The sequence below is a fragment of the Nerophis ophidion genome, linkage group LG14 (genome assembly GCF_033978795.1).
Source record: "Nerophis ophidion isolate RoL-2023_Sa linkage group LG14, RoL_Noph_v1.0, whole genome shotgun sequence".
Lineage (NCBI taxonomy): Eukaryota > Metazoa > Chordata > Actinopteri > Syngnathiformes > Syngnathidae > Nerophis > Nerophis ophidion.
Window position 1 is genome coordinate 24,861,403 of NC_084624.1, and position 25,729 is coordinate 24,887,131.

The window sequence follows — 25,729 nt, forward strand, 5'->3', positions numbered from 1 at the left end:
AGCAACATATGTTGCCATCTAAGCAACGTTATCATATACGCCCCTGATTATTATAGCAAGACAATGCCAAGCCACGTGTTACAACAGCGTGGCTTCATAGTAAAAGAGTGCGGGTACTAGACTGGCCTGCATGTAGTCCAAACCTGTCTGCCATTGAAAATGTGTGGTGCAATATGAAGCTTAAAATACCACAACGGAGACCCCGGACTGTTGAACAACTTAAGCTTTACATCAAGCAAAAAATGGGAAAGAATTCCACCTGAAAAGCTTCAAAAATTGGTCTGCTCAGTTCCCAGACGTTTACTGAGTGTTGTTAAAAGGAAAGGCCATGTAACACAGTGGTAAACATGCCCCTGTGACAACTTGTTTGCAATTATAAGTTAGTGATTATTTGCAAAAAAAAAAAAAAGGTTCTCAGTTCCAACATTAGGTTTCTTGTCTTTCAATCAATCAATCAATGTTTACTTATATAGCCCTAAATTACTAGTTTCTCAAAGGGTTGCACAAACCACAACACAAACCACTACAACATCTTTGCAGTCTATTCAATGAAATCTAAGTTAAAAAAGGATTTGAAAATAATTGTATTCTGTTTTTATTGACCATTTACACATTGTCTATCTGTGTTGGCCCTGCGATGAGGGGCGACTTGTCCAGGGTGTACACCGCCATTCCGCCTGACTGTAGCTGAGATAGGCGCCAGGGCCCCCTGCGACCCCAAAAAGGGAATAAGCGGTAGAAAATGGATGGATATATATACAACGTGCCAACTTCACTGTATGTACAACATTTCTAGTTGTCTATGAAGGACTCGGCTGCGTCGCCTGCTTTCAGTCGAATCTGTCGGTGCAATGTCGCCACCGCGTGGCACCGTTGTACTTTTTTATTTATTTATTTTTTTTTAATTTTTTTTTTTTACAAGCGGATACCTTCCGACACCATGACAAAACAAACACACGATTAGATGCATAAAGAAATCGAATCAAACACACTCAAGTCATCGATTGTAACACGATGACTGACACCAGCTGTGAATGGAAGAGAGTAAGGGAGGGAGGGGGAGGAAGGAGATTCTCCTCCATCACGCATCATCACCACCATCAGCGGCATCGTCAGCGCGGGTCACGTGGTGCGTCGGAAGCAGGCGGGCGGGTGGGTGTGTCCAATGGCTTTCATTCATAACTCCAGTGCGTTTTTTGGAAGCCCTAATTCAGGGATGCGGAGGACGTCGGGAGCATGCCTGGACCGCAATCTTCATCTCGGTGAGTCCCTTCGCAGCAAACACAGGCGAGTGGACGACGATGCTGATGATGATGCTGATGCTGATGTTTGCTTATGTAAGAAAACGCTGCTGCATGTGGAAGCATAATCAGCCTTCCTTAGCCAGACAAGACAGTTGACAGTTGCTTCCTGGGACTCAGGCGAGTGGAAGATGCTGAGGATGCTGAGGGACGCGCTGTAGGGAAGCTGCTTCCACACCTTCTGTTTTACAACGTAAGACCATGTACTCTACGAAAGTATTCACTCACATTCCTCATGTACTGTATTTCTATGCAACACAATTATAGCATGACGTCTGCAGCTGATAGAGACCCTATCACTGTCGCCGTGTGTGAGAGATTACATAAAATATTGTCTGAGTCACATTGCTGGAGAATGTGCAGCACTTTGCAGTGTGAGTTTGTGTGTGTTCTGGTATTTCTACCCATCTTGAGACATCAACAAGGAAAGGTACCTTCCATAGAAGAAGAAGAAGCATAGACTTTATTGTCATTATATTTGCATATAACGAGATTAAAGACTCCAACTTAAAGGGGAACATTATCACCAGACATATGTAAGCGTCAATATATACCTTGATGTTGCAGAACAAAGATCATATATATTTTTTAACCAATTTCAGAACTCTAAATGGGTGAATTTTGGCGAGTTAAAAGCCTCTCTATTTATTGCTATCGGAGAGATGACATCAGAACGTGACATCACATAGGTAATAAAGCCACCATTTTCTCAAACACATTACAAACACCGGGTCTCAGCTCTGTTATTTTCTGTTTTTTCGACTGTTTTAAGTACCTTGGAGACATCATGGATCGTCGGTGTGTTGTCGGAGGGTGTACCAACGCTAACAAGTTGCACCACTGACCCAAAGATGCGAAAGTGGCAAGAAATTGGACGAAATTTGTTCAAAATGCGAGGGTGTGGGGAAAGCCGACGAAATGGTCAGTCGTTTGTTCCGCACACTTTACCGACGAAAACTATGCTACTACAGAGATGGCAAGATTGTGTGGATATCCTGTGACACTCAAAGCAGATGCATTTCCGATGATAAAGTCAAAGAAATCTGCCGCCAGACCCCCATTGAATGTACCGGAGTATCTGCACATTTTACAGGCGATGCTAAGGCAGACATGGCACAGAGATGTATGGATAACCTGCAGATGCATTTCTAACGATAAAGTCAACGAAATCACAAAGGCAAGTTTTGTTGATGTAATTAACTTATGTGCTAATCAAACATATTTGGTCGTGGCATGACTGCCAGCAAATCGATGCTAACATGCTCTTTAGGCTAGCTGTATGTACATTTGTAGCTATATTTGCATCCAGCGTTTCCCTCCACCCACATTTAATGCCAAACAAACACTTACCAATCGACTGATTAAAGTTGATCCAGTGTCACAAGATGCGAAAGTCCCGAACGTTTGGTCTGCATATTTTACCGACGATGCTAAGGCAGACATGGCTGAATAATGTCAATAGCTATTCGCTCAATAGCTTCAGTTTCTTCTTCAATTTCGTTTTCACTATCTGCCTCCATACTCCAACCCTTCGTTTCAATACATGCGTGATCTGTTGAATCGCTTAAGCCGCTGAAATCCGAGTCTGAATCCAAGCTAATGTCGCTATATCTTGCTGTGCTATCCGTTTGTTTGTATTGGCATCGCTGGATGGCGTCACAGGAAAATGGACGGTGGCTTCACAGATAGCGAAAATCAGGCACATTAAAGCCTTTTTTCGGGATATTCCGGGATGGGTAAAATTTTGAAAAAAAAACTTCGAAAAATAAAATAAACCACTGGGAACTGATTATTATTGGTTTTAACCCTTCTGAAATTGTGATAATGTTCCCCTTTAAGGTGCGGTTGTGGGAACAAATATGGGGTAAAATAAATAACACAAGAGGTAATGAAGGAAAAACTAACAATTGAAATAAACAGACTACTATCCAATAAAAATAACAAGCAATCCTGTACAATATGCAAAACACTACAGAAATACAAAATACTGTACAATATACAGAACATATGAGGAGGTGTGAACAAGTCAGGACAAAAATCATGGTCACAATACTGGAAAACCATTGCATCTAATAGAGAATGTCTCATTTGCACCCCTGGTGGTGAAATCTATCAAAATGAGGGAGGTCCAGAAAAGGAGACATTTTTCGAATCGACAGTTTTAAAAGTGCTTCCCCTCTGGACAACATATATAATAACAAGTGTGTGTAAGCAATTGAAATGCAACCCCTTTGATCAAAATTAATAAAAAATAAAAATAAAATAAATACATATATAGAGAGATACTGTAATGGCAAAGTAAATAATGAAGATTAGAAAACAATTACAAAAAATAAATAACTAAAATCCTATCTTTTTTTTAATATTTGCATAGTATGTATATGTATGTCATTAATGTTGTAAATACAAATCTTTATATATCTAGAAAGGGTGGTCCTAAAGTGCTAGGCATTTTTTGGCGGTCTCAAGAAGGTAACAAACACAAGAATGTGTGTGTGTGTGTGTGTATTTCCCCCGTCTTGAGACATCCATCCATCCATCCATCCATTTTCTACCGCTTATTCCCTTTCGGGGTCGCGGGGGGCGCTGGCGCCTATCTCAGCTATCATCAAGGAAAAGTACCTTCCATATTAGGAGGTGGGAACAAGTAAGGACTCCCCTTCGTGCTCTCCCCCTCTGGCCAACTTGTGTAATAACAAGTGTGTGTAAGAAATTGAAATGCACCCATTTTGGCCTAAATTAATGAAAAGAATAAAAATAAATATGTATATAGAGACATACAGTAATAACTTGAAGTAAATAATAAAGATTAAAAAACAATTAAACCAAAAATTTAAAACACTTTTTTTTTTTACTAAAAGCCTACCTTATTTTATATTTGCATAGTATGTATATATTAATAATGTTGTAAATACCAATCTTTATGTATCTAGAAAGGGTGGTCCTAAAGTGCTAGGCATTTTTCAGACTCAAGAAAGTAACAAATACAAGAATGTCCGTGTGTGTTTTTGTATTTCCATCCTTCTTAAGACATCAAGGGAAAGTACCTTCCATATGAGGAGGTGTGAACAAGTTTGGACATAAATCATGGTCCCAATACGGAAAACCATTGCATCTAATAGAGCAGTGGTTCTCAAATGGGGGTACACGTCCCCTAAAAGTACTTGAAGGTATCCCTAGGGGTACGTGAGATTTTTTTAAAATATTCTAAAAATAGCAACAATTCAAAAATCCTTTATAAATATATTTATTGAATAAAACGTTAAAAAAAATGAATGTAAGTTCATAAACTGTGAAAAGAAATACATCCATCCATCCATTTTCTACCGGTTATTCCCTTTTGGGTTCGCGGGGGGCGCTGGTGCCTATCTCAGCTACAATGGGGCGGAAGGCGGTGTACACCCTGGACAAGTCGCCACCTCATCGCAGGGCCAACACAGATAGACAAGAAATACAACAATGCAATATTTAGTGTTGACAGCTGGATTTTTTTGTGGACATGTTCCATAAATATTGATGTTAAAGATGAATTTTTTTGTGAAGAAATGTTTGGAATGAAGTTGATGAATCCAGATGGATCTCTATTACAATCCCCAAAGAGGGCACTTTAAGTTGATGATTACTTCTATGTGTAGAAATCTTTGTTTATAATTGAATCACTTGTTTATTTTTCAATACGTTTTTTTGCTATTTTTATGTCTTTTTTTCCACATACTTCAAGAAAGACCACTACAAATGAGCAATATTTTGCACTGTTATATAATTTAATAAATCAGAAACTGATGACATAGTGCTGTATTTATATATTTTTTTCAACAAAAAATGCTTTGCTCTGATTAGGGGGTACTTGAATTAAAAAAATGTTCACATGGGGTACATCACTGAAAAAAGGTTGAAAACCACTGTAATACAGAATGTCTCATTTGCACCTCTGGTGGTGAGATCTATCAAAATTAGGGTGGTCCCAAAAAGGAGGGATTTTTCAAATGGACAGTTTTAAAAATGCTCTCCCTCAGGCCAACATATGTATTAACAAGTGTGTGTAAGAAATTGAAATGCCCAAAATGTATTAAAATAAATAAATAAATAAACATGTATATAGAGACATACTGTAATAACTTGAAGTAAATAATGATTAAAAACAAATTACAAAAAAAAAAAAAATAACTAAAAGCTTACCTTACTTATTTGCATAGTATGTATATATTATTAATGATGTAAATACAAATCTTTATATATGTAGCAATGGTGGTCCTAAAGAGGTAGGCATTTTTCGGAGGTTTTAAGATACCAAATACAAGAATGTGTGTGTGTGTGTTTTGTTGTATTTCTACCCTTCTTGAGATATCATCAAGAAAAAGTACCTTCCATATGAGGAGGTGTGAACAAGATAAGTCATAAATCATGGTCCCTATACTGGAAAACCATTGCATCTAATAGAGAATGTCTCATTTGCACCCCTGGTGGTGAAATTGATCAAAATGAGGGTGGTCCCAAAAAGGAAGAATTTTTCAAATTGACTGTGTGTCAGTTTTAAAAGTGCTTCCCCTCTGGTGAACATATGAAATAACAAGCGTGTTCCGCCCGATTGTAGCTGAGATAGGCGCCAGCGCCCCCGCGACCCCGAAAGGGAATAAGCGGTAGAAAATGGATGGATGGATGGATGTAAACATTTGAAGTGCTCCCTCTCTGGCCAACATATATAATAACAAGTGTATGTAAGAAATTGAAACGCGCCCCCTTTGGCCAAAATTGATAAAAAATTTACACAATTAATACAAACATAAATAATGTATTTAGATACATATTGTAACAACTTGAAGTAAATAATGAAGATTAAAAAACAATTACAATATAAAAATTAAACATTAACTAAAAGCTTACCTTTTTTATATTTGCATAGTATGTATATATCAATGTAAATACAAATCTTTATATATCTGGAAAGGATGGTACTAAAGAGGTAGGCGTTTTCAGAGGTCTCAAGAAGGTAACAAATACAAGAATGTGTGTGTGTGTGTGTGTGTCAGGACCCCATCAGGGACCGACAGGTACATAATAGTGTGTTACTGCATGAGTGTTTCCATCGACAAATGCATGTTTTGGCCTAAAATGAGTCCTTTACTTTTACCAAATGTTTGAAAGGACTTAATTCCCCGCAGTTGGATGTGCCCAGATGTGATTGTTTGGGGGGAAAAAATCCTTTTATTCTAATTATTTTCCGTGCAGGGAATTACTGCAATCGCAGATAACAGCCTGGCAAACAACAACACCACCGCCACATCAAATCAGCAGTCTATATAATTGCCCTCAGAGTTTATACTGGATGTCAGTGGGGATTTTCATCAGACACAAAAATGGCTGTAACCCAGCCATCAGGGACTAACTGAAGGCCCAGCAACAGAGTATCATGGTCCACATAGGGACTAAATCAGGGATGTCAAACTGGTTTTCATTGAGGGCCACATGGCAGTTATGGCTGCCATTAGGGGGCCGTTTTTAACAATGAATAATGTATGAATTTGCCTCTGGATTTCATTATTAATTATAGAAATTGTTTTAAGTAGACTGTCAATTTTACAGTGAAAGCTTTACATTTACAAATTGTTAATGTAAAAGTGTGTTTTTAATTTTTCACAACATTTTACGGTAAATGGAAAAACAGTACCACCTTTCGTTCGTTTGTGTGTGTGTGTATGTGTGTGTGGGGGGGTTTACATAAAAAGCCGGCAGCTAACATTTTGTGTTAACTTGACATTGGCTTTTACAACATTATATTGTTAATGGAAAAATAATACGTTATTTCTTTATTTTGGCAACTTAGCAGCCATTTTTTTTACCTGACGGAGATAGATATCTACATATATCCATATTTTAGAGTTATTTCTTTATATTCATAGTCATATTTTAAAACAGGTAGTGTTCTTCCATTTGTTCTCTGTTTGTCTGCAAGTAGACCGTGTGTTAACCTTGGAGCTTTAGGAATGTAGGGAGTAGAAAAACTCCTTCTTCTTATGTCATCCTGTGCCCAGCTGAGGAGGAACAATAGGCTTGTGTATTAGTTCTGGAGGGTGGAGGGCGAGCAACGTAGTGAAAAAGACAGCGCTTCCGTAAGATGTTTGGATCAATTTGGGCAATGCGATTGAAAGGTTGTATCTAGATTGGTCTCCCAAGGCTTTGGTAATAAAATATCAAAATGAGCAACTCTGTCTCGGATTGATTTAAAACCAGCTTATGTGTCGTTGAAAGAACCTGGGGAGGTGACTGGCGGAAGACCGGGTCAAATGCAACATACCGTAAATACAAATTTAGTGTCTTTCCATTTACAGTGATACACCGTTAAAAACAACAGACGTAGATTTTACAGTCAAAAACTGGCAGCTCAGTCAACAGAATTTTAACGCAAAAAACAGTAGTAGTTTTTTTTCAATTTACAGTAATATGGTGTAAAGAAGAATGTAACATCTATTGTCATTTTTATTAATTTGATGGGTAGTTTGCTGTAACCTTGAGTATTTTTATTTAGACAAAAACATGTTTGGAAAGTATGATAATATACCGTAATATTTGTTGCAATAATGGATACTATTAGTTTAAAAGGCATGCAATTTCAAGCAGTACATATATTTTTTCAGTCAAAATGAAAAAAATCCATTACATTTAATAAGAAAATATAAAGTCCTTTATTGACTCATCATTTCCAGGTGTTTGTGGACCAGAAAAAATTATGTTAGGGCCAGATCCGGGTTAAATTTTACACCTGTGGACTTGATTTAGCACTTTCTGGTCAGGTACATGAGGTAGTACATGAAGCAGGAACTACAGCGTATTCAGAAAATATTCACAACACTTAATTTTTTCCACATTTTGTTATGTTAGGCTAATTCCAAAATGGAATACATTCATTATTGTCCTTAAAATTCTACACACAATACCCTATAATGACAAAACTTTTATTTATTTATTTTTTTAGAAATCTTTGCAAATCAATAATTAAAAAAAAATCACATGTATAAGCATTTCCAGCCTTTGCTATGAAGCTCAAACGTGAGCTTAGGTGCATCCTGTTTCAACTGATCATCCTTGAGATGTTCCTACAGCTTAATTGGAGTCCACCTGTGGTAGATTCAGTTGATTGGACATGATTTGGAAAGGCACACACCTGTCTATTCATAAGGTCCCACACTTGACAGTGCATGGTGGAGCACAAACCAAGAATGAAGTTGAAGGAATTGTCTGGAGGCACACATCTAGGGAAGGGTACAGAAACATGTCTGCTGCCTTGAAGGTCCCAATGAGCACAGTGGCTTCCATTATCTGTAAATGGAAGCAGTTTGGAACCACCGGGACTCTTTTTTGAGCTGGCCGACTGTCTAAACTGAAGGACACTAGTCCGGAGGTGACCAAGAACCCAATGGTCACTCTGTCAGAGCTACAGCATTCCTCTGTTGAGAGAGGAGAACCTTCCAGACGAACAACTATCTCTGCAGCAATCCACCAATCAGGCCTGTGTTGTAGAGTGGCCAGAAAGAAGCCAATTGTTAGGAAAAAGTTTGCCAAAATGCACCTGACAGACTCTCAGACCATGAGAAACTAAATGATCTGGTCTTATGAGACAGATATTGAACTATTTGGCATCAATCCCAGGTGTCATGTTTGGAGGAAACCAGGCACTGCTCATCACCAGGCCAATGCCATCCCTACAGTGAAGCATGGTGGTGGCAGCATGCTGTGGGGATGGTTTTTAGTGGCAGGAAATGGGAGACTAGTCAGGATTAAGGGAAATATGAATGCAGCAATGTACAGAGACATCCTGGATGAAAACCTGCTTTAGAAAGTTCTTGACCTCAGACTGTAGCGACGGGTCATCTTTCAGCAACGACCTCAAAGGAATGGCTTCAGGACAGCTCTGTAAATGTCCTTGAGTGGCCCAGCCGGAGCCCAGACTTGAATCCCATTGAACATCTCTGAGATCTTAAAATGGCTGTGCACCAACACTTCCCATCGAACCCGATGGTGCTTGAGAGGTGTGTCAAAGAGGAATGGGCAAAACTGGCCAAAGATAGGTGTGCCAAGTTTGTGGCATCGTCTTCAAAAAGACTTGAGGCTGTAATTGCTGTCAAAGGTGCATCAACAAAGTATTGAACAAAGAATCTGAATACTTATGTACATGTGATTGCATAGTTTTTTACTTTTGATACATTTGCAAAAAAAAAAGTCGTTATAGGGTATTGTGTGTAGAATTTTGAGGACAAAAAATAATTTATTCCATTTTGACACAATGTGGAAAAAGTAAAGCACTTTGAATACTGTCCAGATGCACTGTTGATGCAACTGGTGCGAGGTACAGATAAAGCAGAATCCAGAATACATAAAGCAGGCATCATCAACAATAAATCATGGCCCAGGTACATTCATATGATACAGATCAGTTATAAAATACAGTAGGTACTAGATATAGCAGGGACTAGATAAAGGAGGCACTACATTAAGCAGACAATAGACAAAACAGATTTGAGGTACAGAATGGACTATATATACAGTAATAAGCAGGTTCTAGATCTGGATCCATCCAGTTCTGAATACAATAGGCTCTAAGTATAGCAGAAATGACCAACAATATATCAGGGACCATATAGAGCAGGTTCTATGTCCATACAGTATATAAGTCAGTTACTAGATACAGGGGATACTACAAAACCCAAAACCAGTGGAGTTGGCACATTGTGTAAATGGTAAATAAACACAGAATACAATGATTTTCAAACAATTTTCAACTTATATTCAATTGAATAGACTGCAAAGACAAAATATTTGATGTTCAAACTGAGAAACTTATTTTTTTATCTGCCAATAATCATTAACTTAGAATTTACATGGCCTTTCCTTTTAACAACACTCAGTAAATGTCTGGGAACTGAGAGCCATTTATGAAGCGTTTCAGGTGGAATTCTTTCCCATTCTTGCTTGATGTACAGCTTAAGTTGTTCAACAGTCCGGTGTCTCCGTTGTGGTATTTTAGGCTTCATATTGCGCCACACATTTTCAATGGTAGACAGGTCTGGACTACAAGCAGGCCAGTCTGGTACCCGCACTCTTTTACCACCCAGTCTTGCTGTTGTAACACGTTTAGAATGTGGCTTGGCATTGTCTTGCTGAAATAAGCAGAGGAGTCCATGAAAAAGACGTTGCAGGATGGTAACATATGTTGCTCCAAGACCTGTATGTACCTTTTGGCATTAATGGTGCCTTCACAGATGTGTAAGTTACCCATGCTTTGGGCATTAATACACCCTCAAAACCATCACAGATGCTGGCTTTTGAACTTTGCGCCTATAACAGTCCGGATAGTTATTTTCCTCTTTGGTCCGGAGGACACGATGTCCACAGTTTCCAAAAACAATTACAAATCTGGACTCAAAGCCGGCGGCGTTTCTGGGTGTTGTTGATAAATGGCTGTCGCTTTGCAAAGTTGAGTTTTAACTTGCACTTACAGATGTAGCAACCAACTCTAGTTACTGACAGTGGTTTTCTGAAGTGTTCCTGGGCCCATTTGGTGATATCCTTTACACACAGATGTCGCATTTTGATGCAGTACCACCTGAGGGATCGAAAGTCACGCGCTTGTCACTTATGTGCAGTGATTACTCCAGATTCTCTGAACCTTTTGAGGATACTATGAAGCGTGGATGGTGAATTCCCTAAATTCTTTGCAATAGCTGGTTGACAAATGTTCTTAAAGATCGGCAATTTGCTCACGCATTTGTTCAAAACGTGGTGACCCTGGCCCCATCCTTGTTTGTGAATGACTGAGCATTTCATGGAAGCTGCTTTTATGCCCAATGACACCCACCTGTTCCCAATTAGCCTGATCACCTGTGTGACGTTCCAAATAAGTGTTTGATGAGTATTCCTCAACTTTGTCAGTCTTTTTTGCCACTCGTGCCAGCTTTTTTTAAACATGTTGCAGGCATCAAATTCTAAATGAGCTAATATTTGCAAAAAATAAAGTTTCTCAGTTACAATGTTAAGTATCTTGTCTTTACAATCTATTCAATTAAATATAGGTTGAAAAGGTTTGGCAAATCATTGCATTCTGTTTTTATTTACCATTTACACCAAGTGCCTACTTCACTGGTTTTGAGTTTTGCTTTTTTAATACCTGGCTGGCGATCTATTGACACACCATCCGTGATCGACCGGTAGATCGCGATCGACGTAATGGGCACCCCTGCAGTAGACATTTGATTTTGATCTGTTTATTCTTCTTACAAGAGGGCTTTGTTGTTTTAAGGACCTTCTGCAAAGAACCCAGTCAAAGACCATCTTTATGACAACACTCTAGTGTATTTAAATATCTGCTGGAAAATTTGACTCTCACAAGTTTTTTGAACTGAATAGCTCAAATGATGAAAAAGAGAGGATCTTAAGCAGAGCCTTACTAAATGTATTCTTTTTCTTTTTTGGGAGAAAAAAATATGTGAACTCCATATAATCACAATTTATGTTAACTTAAATATTGTCTAATTATGCAAAACTATATTATTAAGCATTCAAACTATCTTTTAATATAAATAAATACTAATAATAATGTTTTCATAGCAAGTTACCCATCAAATTGTGCAATATAAAAGTAGCAATATATATCATGGTAAAATTGTGAAATTCACTGTGTTTTTTTTTACAGCATTTTTCTCAAAATTAAAAAAACCTGTACTTTTTAAACTGTAGTGCCCTTTTGGGATTTACAGTAATACATCGAAAAATATAGTTGATTTGTGGTAAAAAAAAACAACTGGCAGCTCAGGTGTCAATTATGCTGTAAAATTCCAGTTTTTTAAAGTAAAAAAACAAATGTACATTTTACAGTAAAATTCTAGCAACTGAGCCTTTTTGATTGAAACTTAGAATATTATTTTTACATTGTAAGTAAAAAAAAAAATCAACTAATAAAATGCATTCAAAAATTGTTTAATAAAGTTAAAAGTTAAAGCCCCAGCGATAGTCACACACACACTAGGTGTGGTGAAATTATCCTCTGCATTTGACCTATCATGTTCAGGCCCTGGTAAGTGAGGAGAGCAGTAAGCAGCAGCGGTGGCCGCCATCGGGAATCATTTCGTGATTTAACCCTCAATTCCAACCCTTGATGCTAAGTGACAAGCAGGGAGGCGATGGGTCCCATTTTTATAGTCTTTGGTACGATTTGGTTTGAACGCACAAAACTTCCAGTCTCAGGGCGGACACTAACCACAAGGCCACTGAGTAGGAAACATAATAATAATAATAATATTAAACAAATATTACTATTCACTGTTAGAAGCGGCCCTCTTGGGCCAAACATAACTTGCACGTGGCCCTCAGTGAAAAAGACTTTGACACCTCTGCTCGAGAGAGACCAGGACTTAGACACAGACGACTCCAATAAGAAGGGCAAGCAAAATAGCCTTGCGATAAAACAGATTTAAGTTAATCAAGAACCTGATGGAATACATTCCATATTGGAACAGTTACTAAGTAGAGCAGGCTGGAGATGTGGCACGTTTGAGCTAAACATGCACCAGTGGGGGCTTTAGATGAGCTAGATAGAGCCAGCTCTGTCTGGTGCTCAGTAAAGCGGGCTGAAGATAAAGGTTTCAGACGGTAAATCCAGTGGATATCAGAACACTTTCTAGAGACAGCATGTACCACATAGCATTTTTAAAGAAAACAAGCACGCGTTCAGTTTCCTCACCTTCAACGTACACAATGACATTGAGGTAACAATGATGGATTGTGCTGATGGTTGGACTGTCTCTGACTTTGGTGGTCCTCTCCAGGGTTCACCCACGCTGACCTGGACCATGAGCAATGATTCGCCTGCTCTGACAAGTCTGACAGAGAACTCCACTGTGAGTAATATTTAGATATATTTGAATATGTACAGTGTTAGGACAGCTTGATGTGTATTCAAAGAGGATTGATCGCGTTGTTCATTGTGGTAGAGGTAGTGAAAGCAGCTGATTTTAATGAAACACGTAAGTACACGTGCAGATGAACGAGCATCAAGGTGGATTAACCAACTGCGGATTGCACTCAGCACACAAACATATGTTGAAACGTTACAGGCTGTAGATTACCAGTGCTGCATTTGATGAATATACTAAAAACACACATGACAGAAACGGGGTGCTTGTTGGTTTATTCTGCCCAATAGGCACACTGACTTAGAAACAGGTGTTAAGAATTTTGAAAAAAACTACACATGCGGGCGTATCTTTCAAAGGTGGGGAGGCAAAAAATAACATTTTGTACAGTGGCTTTAATCCTATGTAAAAATCCATCCATCTATTTTCTACCGCTTGTCCCTTTCGGGGTCGCGGGGAGTGCTGGAGTCTCTCAGCTGCATTCGAATGGAAGGTGGTTGTACACCCTGGACAAGTCGCCACCTCATCGCCAACACAGATAGACAGACAACATTCACACTCAACCCATATAAAATAACAAACATGAGATAATTAAAATAAGAATTTTGCACTTAAATTAATACAAAACTAAGATTAAAATAGGTGTGAATAAATAAACCTGACATATTTCATTACATACATTTTATTTTTTACAAAGTATAATCATAACTTAATTATGAAAATAACATTCCAAAATAATTGAACAGATACTACATTTCATTTTTAACCATTTAGTGTATTTAATAAAAGGGTTTTATTATTATTTTTAATTAGACAATACAGTCTAAAAGTTTGGACAAATCTTCTCATTCAATGTCCATCCATCCATCCATCCATATTCTACCGCTTATTCCCTTTGGGGATGCGGGGGGCGCTGGTGCCTATCCCAGCTACATCCGGGCGGAAGGCGGGGTATGCCCTGGACAAGTCGCAGCTCAATCAATGTGTTTTCTTTATTTTAATGAGTATTTACATTGTAGATTGTCACTGAAGGCATCAGAACTATGAATGAACACAAGTGGAGTTATGTACTTAACAAAAAAAGGTCAAATAACTGAAACATTTCAGTTTCTTCAAAATAGCCACCCTTTGCTCTGATTACTGCTTTGCACACCCTTGGCAATCTCTTGAACTTCAAGAGGTAGTCACCTGAAATCGTTTTCCAACAGTCTTGAATGAGTTACCTCATTGAGAGAATGCCAAGAATGTGCAAAGCATTAATCAGAGCAAAGGGTGCCTATTTTGAAGAAACGATAATATATAACATGTTTCTGTCGTATTTCACATTTTTTTTATTAAGTACATAACTCCACATGTACATTCATAGTTTTGATGCCTTCAGTGACAATCTATAATGTCATGAAAATAAAGAAAACTCATTGAATGAGGTGGCCAAACTTTTTGCCTGTACTGTATATTTTATTATCCACGTGCACAGTTTTTTTACATGGTACAATTATAACTTAATTATAAAATATTCTAAAATAATTGTACAGATACTACTTTTGAATTTTAACCCTTCAGTGTACTTTAGTAAAATGGTTATATTTCTGCTTTTAAAAAAAAAATGTTTTTAATATATTTGAATTGAATTGAAATATTTATTTCAAACCTGCACCGTACAACTAAACACAGTTTTTGTTTTTTTTACATGTTGGCAAAGATATTTATGGAAGGCTTGAAAAGGGGTTGGATGAAGCAGCTGCTTATAATAGCCCAACCCCTCTCACTCATTCCACATTTGACATAAACAATATAATACAAAAACAATACTCTATAAACAAAACAAGAAAAGCTCCTGTACACTAACAATACCATGAGACAAGACAAGATGAGACAAAACACACACATGCATGCATACACACACACACACACACACACACACACACACGGGCCCAAACACTCTCCAACCATACACCTCTCTCCCATCGCTCTGTGGTGAGGGCATCACTCTTTTTCCTCATCGTACTTCTTCAGTACTTCTTTTTTAAACAGTGTTTTAAATTGAATCATGCTAGAACACGTTTTTAACTCGTCCCCTAAGTTGTTCCACAGACTGACTCCACGCACTGAAATGCACATTGATTTTAAAGTGGTTCTAAATTTAGGCAAATATAATTTGTTGTTTCCTCTTAAACTGTAACTGTGGTGATCATCTCTGTCATGGAATAGGTTCTGTATATTGGATGGTAGAGAGTTTTGGGATGCCCTAAACATAATTTGAGCAGTTTTAAAATTTATCACATCGTTCAGTTTAAGTTGCTTTAAGTTCATAAATAGTGGATTTGAATCATGTCTGTAGTGAACATTGGAAACAATCCTGATGGCCTTTTTCTGCAGAGTGACTAAAGGGTGTGGATGTGATTTATAACAATTTCCCCAGACTTCAACACAATAGGTTAAATATGACATGATAAATGAATTATATAATAACAGCAAGGCATTGGTGTTCAATAAATGACATGATCTCCTCATCATTCCAACACATTTAGCAGGACAACTATTTCTATTAAATTTATTGCTCATTATTACTGTATATTCAAATCCACCTTTTATTTTCATAGTTTAAAAACAATAGTTATGATAAACTTACTGAATATTACTATACAACTAAATACATTATTATATTAATAACTAAATGCTTGATCTGAATGTAATGAATAACAATAATAAACAATATCAATCAATCAATCAATCAATCAATGTTTACTTATATAGCCCTAAATCACTAGTGTCTCAAAGGGCTGCACAAACCACCACGACATCCTCGGTAGAGCCCACACAAGGGCAAGGAAAACCCACACAGGTGAAAGTTCAATCTGGACACAACACAACAATCTAAGAGTTACTAAAAAAGAACATGATAATGTGTTTGTTTTTGCAAGTTCATTGGTCGTCTTAATCTTTGTAAAGCCTTTTTACCTGATACTCAGCAATTAATGGTAACTTTTAAACATGTTGATCTGTGAAACAGTAATCTAATTATATTTCAGTCCCAAAAAACAATCACAATAACCTTTTTTGGGCTTTCAATCGATCGCAACCGGACTGTTCAGTTTGTCATAGAAGATCTTCCGCCTCTGATCTCAACAGGCCCCACCAGCTCATGCTCATAGTATATAATATATATAGTAATAGTATAAAAAACATAATACAACCATAATACATAATAAAAACTAAAACAATACAGTATACCAAAGCTAATTTATATTTAATACAAAATATTTAAATTTAGTACCTTGAAGGCATTGAAATGTGTTTTTTCCTCTGAATAACCCAGTTACTTGTCACTATCTTTGGAATGTGACATCAGAACAGATGCTGGACGTTCCGCTTGCTGCGGGGATCGTTCATGTGCGTCTGCATCCTCCTCTCATTTCCATTTTTAGCTTGCCGAGGCCTCATTCTCCCAGCCAAACCGCCCCCTCCTCCTCATTGAGAAGAGCTTAGAAATTAAATTAAGGGTCTCGCTGACGTTTCGATTAGCATCCCGGCGCTCACTCTGCCAAGACTGACCGGGAGAGTTTTAAATAGAGCCAGTCCGGGCACAAAAATCACTTGCCAGTCCACACTATTCATTCTATTCCTTATTATATTGACAGAGTATTGAAAAAGTAGCATTATTGTTTCAGCAGTACTAATGCATGATGAGCGAGATATGTGACAGTTGTGTTTTATAATGGTCACATATGCTCACTTATGCAGACAATCTGTCAACATTTAGGCTATTTAATGAGTTAGAAATACATGGAAGTAAGCAGGGAACAGACAAACCTCACTTATAAAGGTCTACATACATCTAGGATGAATGTATGTGGGTGTTTGCATTCATGTAGATGCTAAGCACAAAAATAGAATGTATTCATATTTTCCCTGTAAAACTCCAAATGGAAGCACTAATGCACTGGAACAGAATAAAATGAGTGGTCTTGTTTTATCCCCGACAGGATGTACCTGTGTCGGCAGGCCGGGTGGAAAATTATGTGTTGCTCCTGGTGCTGCTGAGTGTTTTCGCAGGGGGGACGCTGGTCCTCCTCTCTCTGCTGCTGCTCTTCTGCCACCGCTGCTGCAAGGGTGGGCGTCGCTACTCCAGGTGGGCGCTGCATTTTGTCTCACACAGAATAGAATGAAAGATTTTATGTAAAAATAAGCTTTTTTGACCAATTGTCCACCAATGCAAAAACACAGGTAAAACAAAGTTTGGAAATAGCTTAGCACTTATGATTGAAATGGACTGTTTTGGTTTTCACCAATCAAGAATGACATTAGTACATCTGAGTCTTGGGCAGGACATTATGAGCTTTGTTTCTTCATAACCCTGTATGGCACCCCCTTTTTTTTAATCTTTTTTGTGTTAGGCCCCTACAATTGTTTTTTTTACAAATGACAATTTTGTATTGAATAAGCTTTCTTTCGTCTTTCTTTTGTGGAGATAATGAGTATTTTTTGGTCACCATTTGTGTCTGAAATAGTAATTAAAAAAACCTTATCATTTTTTTTAATGTTTAGAAATTATTAAAATTGTTACTTTTTTAAAGAACAAAATATAAAAAAAATGACATTTTAATTTTTATTCTGGCAATATGGATGCAAAAAATTACAAAAAAAAAACATAATAAAAAAAGTTAAAACCAGATAAAATATTATATGAGTAAGAATAACCTTACAACCTTGGGACGGCGTGGCACAGTGGTAGAGTGGCCGTGCGCAACCCGAGGGTCCCTGGTTCAATCCCCACCTAGTACCAACCTCGTCACGTCCGTTGTGTCCTTGAGCAAGACACTTCACCCTTGCTCCTGATGGGTGCTGGTTAGCGCCTTGCATGGCAGCTCCCTCCATCAGTGTGTGAATGTGTGTGTGAATGGGTAAATGTGGAAGTAGTGTCAAAGCGCTTTGAGTACCTTGAAGGTAGAAAAGCGCTATATAAGTACAACCCATTTATCATTTATTTAACCTTAAAAAGTGCCAAATGCTATTTATGAAGTGTGTTATTACTAACAAGCTAATGTAAAGTCTGAATCGGCATAAAATGTGGTTGTTTTAAACAAATTTGTCCAAGACAACCTATCACAGACTAACCTGCAATTTTGCACAATCAATAATTCCAATAAACAATTCCCCTGATTTTAGTATTTCTATACCAAAGCCCAATGAGAATCTGCTGTTTCTGGTGAATTCATTATAAAATTCATGAAGTAAATAAAGAAAAACTGTCATCTGCTGAATGTGGTTAATTGAAATTCTGTTTTAAATATATAATACGAAACAGTACCATTTACTAGATCTGGTGGTGCAGCGCCCTTTCTTGCCCCTAATTTTCTTTTTTCCCCAGAGCGAGCGATGACCCTGAGAAGACCAACACGACTTATGTTGAAGACTCTCAACCCACCCATGGTAAGAGCTGCAAATTTCGAGGTGATATATTTATATGCACTTACTGCATTGTCATCTCTCTCCTTCCATCGTGTAACTTAGAGATCACAATCCGCCTGGATGAATCCGACGCCCTCTCGGCTACGAGCTGCCACGACATGGAGTCAGAGAGGTTCGTTTCCACCGGATTGACGGGCCGCAGAGTCTCCTTCAACGAGTCTGCTCTGTACGAACAGGAGAGGATGGCTCAGGAAAAAGGACGCAGGTACGCGGAAAAATAGTAGTTCTTAATAGAATATTTCTGGTTATAACAATTAATCCCTTCGTCGCTGTGCTTAAGATATACCCTGACCGAGGGGGATTTTCACCATCTGAAAAAGGCTCGGCTGACCCACCTTCACCTGCCGCCAGCTCCATGTGACCTCAAGATCCTCACCATCATGGAGTGCGACTCCACTGAGAGCAGCACTGCTAACATCAGCGAGGCACCAGTGCCCAAACTGCCACTCTCAATCTACCAGGTAAGGGGGATCCATCTCAGCTGTTCCTACAATGAAAAATACAAGGGTGACAACCCAAAAATAATAAATAAATAAAATTATACATATATATATATATATATATATATATATATATATATATACACACACAGTGGGGCAAAAAAGTATTTAGTCAGGCACCGATTGTGCAAGTTCTCCCACTTAAAATGATGACAGAGGAATTTGTAGGAATTTTAAAGAATTTATTTGTAAATTATGGTGGAAAACAAGTATTTGGTCACTTCAAACAAGGAAGATCTCTGGCTCTCACAGACCTGTAACTTCTTCTTTAAAAAGCTCTTCTGGCCTCCACCTGTAACCTGTACTAATGGAACCTGTTTGAACTCGTTATCTGTATAAAAGACACCTGTCCACAGCCTCACACAGTCAGACTTCAAACTACACTATGGCCAAGACCAAAGAGCTGTTGAAGGACACCAGGAAAATAATTGTTGACCTGCACCAGACTGGGAAGAGTGAATCTACAATAGGCAAGCAGCTTGGATTGAAAAAAATCAACTGTGGGAGCAATTATCAGAAAATGGAAGACATACAAGACCACTGATAATCTCCCTCGATCTGGGGCTCCACACAAGATCTAATCACGTGGGCTCAAAATGATCCTGAGAACGGTGAGCAAAAATCCCACAACCACACGGGGGTGGGGTGTGGGGGTTGACCTGCAGAGAGCTGGAACCAAAGTAACAAAGGTTACCATCAGTAACACACTACACTGACAGGGAATCAAATCCTGCAGTGCCAGATGTGTCCCCCTGCTTAAGCCAGTGCATGTCCAGGCCCGTCTGAAGTTTGCCAGAGAGCACATGGATGATACAGCAGAGTATTGGGAGAATGTCATGTGGTCAGATGAATCCAAAATAGAACTTTTTGGTATAAACTCAACTTGTCGTGTTTGGAGGAAGAAGAATACTGAGTTGCATCCCAAAAACACCATACCTACCGTGAAGCATGGGGGTGGAAACATCATGCTTTGGGGCTGTTTTTCTGCTAAGGGGAAAAAGGACGACTGATCCGTGTTAAGTAAAGAATGAATGGGGCCATGTATCGTGAGATTTTGAGCCAAAACCTCCTTCCATCAGTGACAGCTTTGAAGATGAAACATGGCTGGGTCTTCCAGCATGACAATGATCCCAAACACACCGCCCAGGCAACGAAGGAGTGGCTCCGTAAGAAGCATTTGAAAGTCCTAGAGTGGCCTAGCCAGTCTCCAGACCTCAACCCCTTAGAAAATTTGTGGAGGGAGTTGAAAGTCCGTGTTGCTCGGCGACAGCCACAAAACGTCACTGCTCTCGAGAAGATCTGCATAGAGGAATGGGCCAAAATAGCAGCTACTGTGTGTACAAACCTGTTAAAGACCTATAGTAATCGTTTGACCTCTGTTATTGCCATCAAAGGTTATATTACAAAGTATTGAGTCAGATTTTTGTTATTGACCAAATACTTATTTTCCACCATAATTTACAAATAAATTCTTTAAAATTCCTAGAATGTGAATTCCTGGATTTTTTTTTACATTCTGTCTCTCACAGTTAAAGTGTACCTATGATGAAAATTACAGACCTCTGTCATCATTTTAAGTGGGAGAACAAAAAACAATATTTATTATAAAGAACATTATAATATAGCATTATTTTACGTAAAATAATTGTCCTGTTTGTGTCAGTTTTCTAGGTAGAAACAATTAATTTTTTGAAAAATAGTTGTTCTTGTTTACGTCATGAATTGTGTGGTCACTCACTGATCAGCAAGATGGTAAATCATCACTTAATCCAAACCCAGCGCGGAAAAAGGCATACTTCATTGAAATAATTATATCTTCATTAAAACATTTTCTTCTCTTTTATTCACAGGTTTGCATGGCCACTTGTTGCTAGACAGAATTAATTCGGCACAATAATTAGTGCCCTTGAGCCCAATAGAAACATTGATATACTTTAATACACTGGTGTCAAACTCAGGGCCCGGGGGCTTGTTCTGGCCCACCACATCGTTTTATGTAAAACCTGGAAATAATGTGCGTCAATAAAGTACTTCATCTTTTATACTAAATGTATGTACTGCATAAAATTGCATATCTTTTAAACTTTATTATCTGATCATTCAACAAATATGTTACAGTAGACCAGACCTGGGCAAATTAAGGCCCAAGGGCAGCTTTTCAATCTTTAGTGTTTGATCGTTCATAGGTAATATAGTCAATCCGGCATTCTTTATTTTCATGTATATTCTGGGTGTTTCATTCAGTAAAATGTTTTTAAATTCCATTCCGTTTTTAAGGCGGTTTGTCATAACAGTTTTAGCATTCAACTAGACATTATTGTGAGGTTTTGTATAAGTGTTCGTAAAAATATATAAACCGGCCCTCAGACACATTTTTATTCTCTAAATTTGGCCCCCCGAGTCGAAATAATTGCCCAGGCCTGCAATAGACGCACATTGTTTTGGTAAAATTAGATAACTGAATATCTGCTTGTCCCCTTGACGTAAGATTTCAAATCACACTATTGCATAATCAAATGCATTGGTCATTGTGTAATTTAATATTATGAGGTGATTACACTGTACATTTATATTTATTCAATATTACAATTGGCCCTCTTAAGGCAGCCATAACTGCGATTAAGCCCTTAATGAAAACAAATTTCACACACGTTTTAGTACATACTTTTCCTGTTTATGACATATGTTTGCATGGACACTTGTTTCTAGGTAGAATCTGTGGTGCACAACCATTAGCGCTCTTAGTCCAATTGAATGAATGAAACCGTTTTAGCATATTATTGTTAGAAAAAATAGTCACAGGTTTGCGTGGCCACTTGTTGCAACAATCACAGAAGCTGGACTACAAATTGTTTTCTTTTTACTAGCCGACTGACAGAAGAGTGCCTGACTGGTTGGATCAGAGCCTTAGTGGAGGTCTTCCAGGAGACACACATCACTCCATCGTCCTGAACCAGATTCCTAGACAGGATTTGGCCTTGCAAAGCAAACGCTCTCTCACTGTGAGCATTAGCCGTTTTTCTCAGTAGAAGAATATTTGTCATACTGTATTTGACAGATCACTGTAATTGATCACCTGGTCTCTTGGGTTAGTTGGAGGTTCTTGGGGACCGACTAGATCCTCACAGTGATCACACAATAGGAGAGTACGCTCAAGCACAGAGGCAGTCTTCAGTTCTTCAGTTCTTATCGAAACTGCGGCGCCACGCCAGTCTGGAGGGAGCTGGGCCCTATTTTAGGAGGTGGAAGTTTGACAGCAGCCACCGAGCCGCCAGTCTGGATGCCAAAGGTTTGTTTGGGAATTTGACCTTTTAGTAATCCTGAGAAACGCATATTAAAAAGCTAGCATGTGACGGTCTTTCAGGATCCCCAAAGAGAAGGCCTTTCCAGAGGCAGAGAGCTGCAAGTGAAACCACTGACCACACAGGGGATGACTCTTCTCTCCGAGATGATCCAATCAGGTCTTTTCCGCAAACTCCCAGTCAGACTAGTGGCTTGCAGTCCCTGTCTGCCGAGTCCCTCTCACAATCTTCCTTGGGTCCTTCCTCAATCTTTCTCCACAGGTATATCTTGTCTCAAAAATTTGCCATACATACCTTAAAGTCTTAATGGAATAATCGTTTTATCTCTCTGTTAAGGCTTAACCTGGAGGTAGGGAGTGTCACCAGCAGGACAGAAGAACCCGATGAATGTTCCATCCAGAGACAAGAGAGCATCTCAGGCGACCCACCAGGAGTGCAGACAAAGTTACAACAAGATCCCGTCAAAAGGATGGACACTGGAGGGGTTGCGTCTGAATCTTTAGAGGACGACGACTTGTTTGAGCCACAACCGGAAGACTCAACCAGGAAAAATCCTGAAAGTGCAGTGAGGCAAAACTGTGAGGTAGACCAAGATGAAGATAAAGACAGCGTGTTGGGAGCCGAGATCAGACAGAGGGCGGGTTCAGGTTCTTCTCTTTTGTGCATGGAGGCACATTCATCTCTCTACAAAGACATCTGGAGCTTGAGAGCCTCTCTGGAGCAATACGCCTCCTCGGACCAGAGCAGCACAGACCGGGAATCCATCCGAAGTGATGCTGAAAGTGTTTCATCACTGGGCTGTCCAGGCGCTCGCACTGGACATCTAGACAGCTGCTTGTCTCAAGACCTGGACGATGAACCAGAAGCAGAAGGAGAGGCGATGGAAGGAGGTGTCAGAGGGGCATCAGGCAGGGGAAGTGAAATGGGAAGCTTCGTCGACGGAGAAGCTGACGTGGGAAACCGCAAGCTCCTTCAGATGGATAGCGGCTACGCCTCCATTGAAACTCCATTCAAGGCACCAGAGGATATGCGGCTTTTCGGGACTCCTGCAGCCCCGCGTGGGAAGACGGCATCAGAGCGGAGGTTATTCTTCACAAGCTCAGGGAGGAAAGGTACTGTGTGCGAAAGCACAGAGATCAGGTTGTTCCAGGAAGAGTTGGAGGACGACTTACCAAAAAGCACAGAGGGTAACCTCCAAGAACAATATCCACTCACCAAACCACAATCTCAGCTGTTCAAGCCAATCTCTCAGCCCTCCAGTCCTCACCGACCTCGTCTCCACCGCCGCGACTACAGCATCGACGAAAAGACGGACGCTCTTTTCAACGAGTTCCTTCGACACGACCCGCGGTTCGACCAGCAAGACTCACCGTTTCGGACCAGGCATCGATCGAGAGTGAATCTCCGTAAGCAGTGGCAAAGACACAAGCAATATAGCGACCCCGGCTCGGGGACTGGGCGGTACTCGCCATCTTTAGAGAGGCAGACGTTCACTCCACTTCCAAGAGGCGATAGTGCAAGTTACCCTCTGGACACCAGGTATCACAGCACACTGTCACGCATCGCCAGTGCAGCAGATGAAGAAGCCAGTGAGATTGCGGCCGGCGAAGAAACAGCCAAAGAGAGCACAGCATCCAGCGATGGAGCCAACATGACCACCCCAGAGCCCACCAGTCTGGGTGACAAGAATCACCAAACCTCTTCCGGCACAAAAAGCACAAGCAGTTTACCTCGAAGCTGGATGGACCCCAGAGTGGGCAACAGGAACAACAACAGCAGTCAGCAGGTGCGGAACAGCCTGACGGATAAGCTGGCGGAAGCGGTAGAGGAAAGGCTCTACGGCGGCATAAGGAGGGCAGAACTCGGCCAGGGTGGAACCAAGTTGGTGGTCACCGCCTCTCACACAGCCTCACCTGACCACAGTCCTAAATAACCTCATCGTATCCTGTCATCAACTCTTTCAACAATCACATAATATAATCTGAGGGCCAGCATTTCCTCTCAGACCTTGACTTCCACTGTGATGCCCTTTTTAGCTGGTATTGCACAGGTAACTTAGCGTCTCCATATTTAGGAATATTTTCAAACATAAAAATTGTGTATTTTCCGCATGCTACTACTACTACAACTGTAATGTGCAAAGAAATTGTAAGAGAAGACTGTACAGTTTTAAACCTACAAACAAAAAAAGCACTTTCTTGGGAAGTAACAAGCCCACGTTACCCATTTGTATCATGAGCAACCATATCCTCCGCAAGTGTCCTTCTTGTTTCAACCTACATGAAGGCAACAGGGGATCGTTTTTGAGACCACCAGTGTTAGCATCCTGTTCTTATTGTGAAAGGACAACTCGGGCCGGGAGCCAACGGAAATACAGTGGATTATTTTTGTGCACAATGAAGGGAATTCAGGTTAAGTGTTGCATCACCCAAGTGGATGACAGGTGGGGAAGGTGTCATGAAGTTCATATAATGTATTTTGCCAGAAAATCCTCTCCATTGTGACCAAACCTCATCCAAACATTAGGTACACTTACACAATCCAATAGTGGATAACCTGTCTGTCTGAGAGCTGTATCCTAATTGCCTTTCAATAGATAGCCTTACTTCACAATGTTTATTATAGTGTGTTGCATCATACTGAAATGACCGTATAATTATCTTTGTAAAGGCACATTTCAGTATGCAGCTCTTGTATTGGGTCTGATTACAGTAGATTTTGCAGGTATACCTAATAAAGTGTTTCATGAGAGTACTTGTCAACTGTTTTCTATTAAGCCAAGCAACAGTAAATTGTGTTGCTGCGAGATAAATATGGAAATAGTGTTGTAACGATGGCAGCACGGTGAAAGAGGGGTTAGTGCGTCTGCCTCACAATACAAAGGTCCTGAGTAGTCCTGGGTTCAATCCCAGGCTCGGGATCTTTCTGTGTGGAGTTTGCATGTCCTCCCTGTGACTGCGTGGGTTCCCTCCAGGCACTACGGCTTCCTCCCACCTCCAAAGATATGCACCTGAGGATAGGTTGATTGGCAACACTAAATTGGCCCTAGTGTGTGACTGTGAGCGTGAATATTGTCTGTCTATCTGTGTTGGCCCTGCGATGACGTGGCGACTTGTCCAGGGTGTACTCCACGTTCCGATCGATTGTAGCTGAGATAGGCACCAAGGCCCCCTGCTACCCCAAAGGGAATTAGCGAAACCAATATTTTGGTACCGGTACTAAAATTATTTTGGTACTTTTCTAAATAA

The 25,729-nt window shown here is 39.6% G+C and overlaps 1 protein-coding gene across 3 annotated transcripts; it reads left to right on the forward strand.

Moving 5' to 3' along the window:
- Positions 1–1,082: 1,082 nt before the first annotated feature.
- Positions 1,083–25,232, forward strand: LOC133568350 (voltage-dependent calcium channel beta subunit-associated regulatory protein). 3 transcript variants are annotated; one of them, XM_061920228.1, is made up of 11 exons: positions 1,136–1,262; positions 1,343–1,494; positions 13,121–13,192; positions 17,194–17,339; positions 18,579–18,640; positions 18,722–18,884; positions 18,960–19,140; positions 22,047–22,181; positions 22,273–22,468; positions 22,544–22,742; positions 22,818–25,232. In XM_061920228.1, the coding sequence occupies exons 3-11, from the start codon at positions 13,145–13,147 to the stop codon at positions 24,412–24,414; spliced, it is 2,727 nt and encodes a 908-aa protein (XP_061776212.1). In that variant the 5' UTR covers positions 1,136–1,262; positions 1,343–1,494; positions 13,121–13,144; the 3' UTR covers positions 24,415–25,232. The 3 variants fall into 3 exon arrangements, with proteins under 3 accessions (XP_061776213.1, XP_061776212.1, XP_061776211.1); XM_061920227.1 differs by having other exon boundaries at positions 1,178–1,337; positions 1,422–1,494; XM_061920229.1 differs by lacking the exon at positions 1,343–1,494 and having other exon boundaries at positions 1,083–1,262.
- The last annotated feature ends 497 nt before the right edge of the window (positions 25,233–25,729 follow it).

Bases quoted from the DNA above. Each gene is read 5' to 3' on its own strand.
- LOC133568350 (XM_061920227.1), top strand. The intron at 18,641-18,721 runs GTAAGAGCTGCA...CGTGTAACTTAG, and splicing joins AGACTCTCAACCCACCCATG to AGATCACAATCCGCCTGGAT. The intron at 19,141-22,046 runs GTAAGGGGGATC...TCTTTTTACTAG, and splicing joins TGCCACTCTCAATCTACCAG to CCGACTGACAGAAGAGTGCC.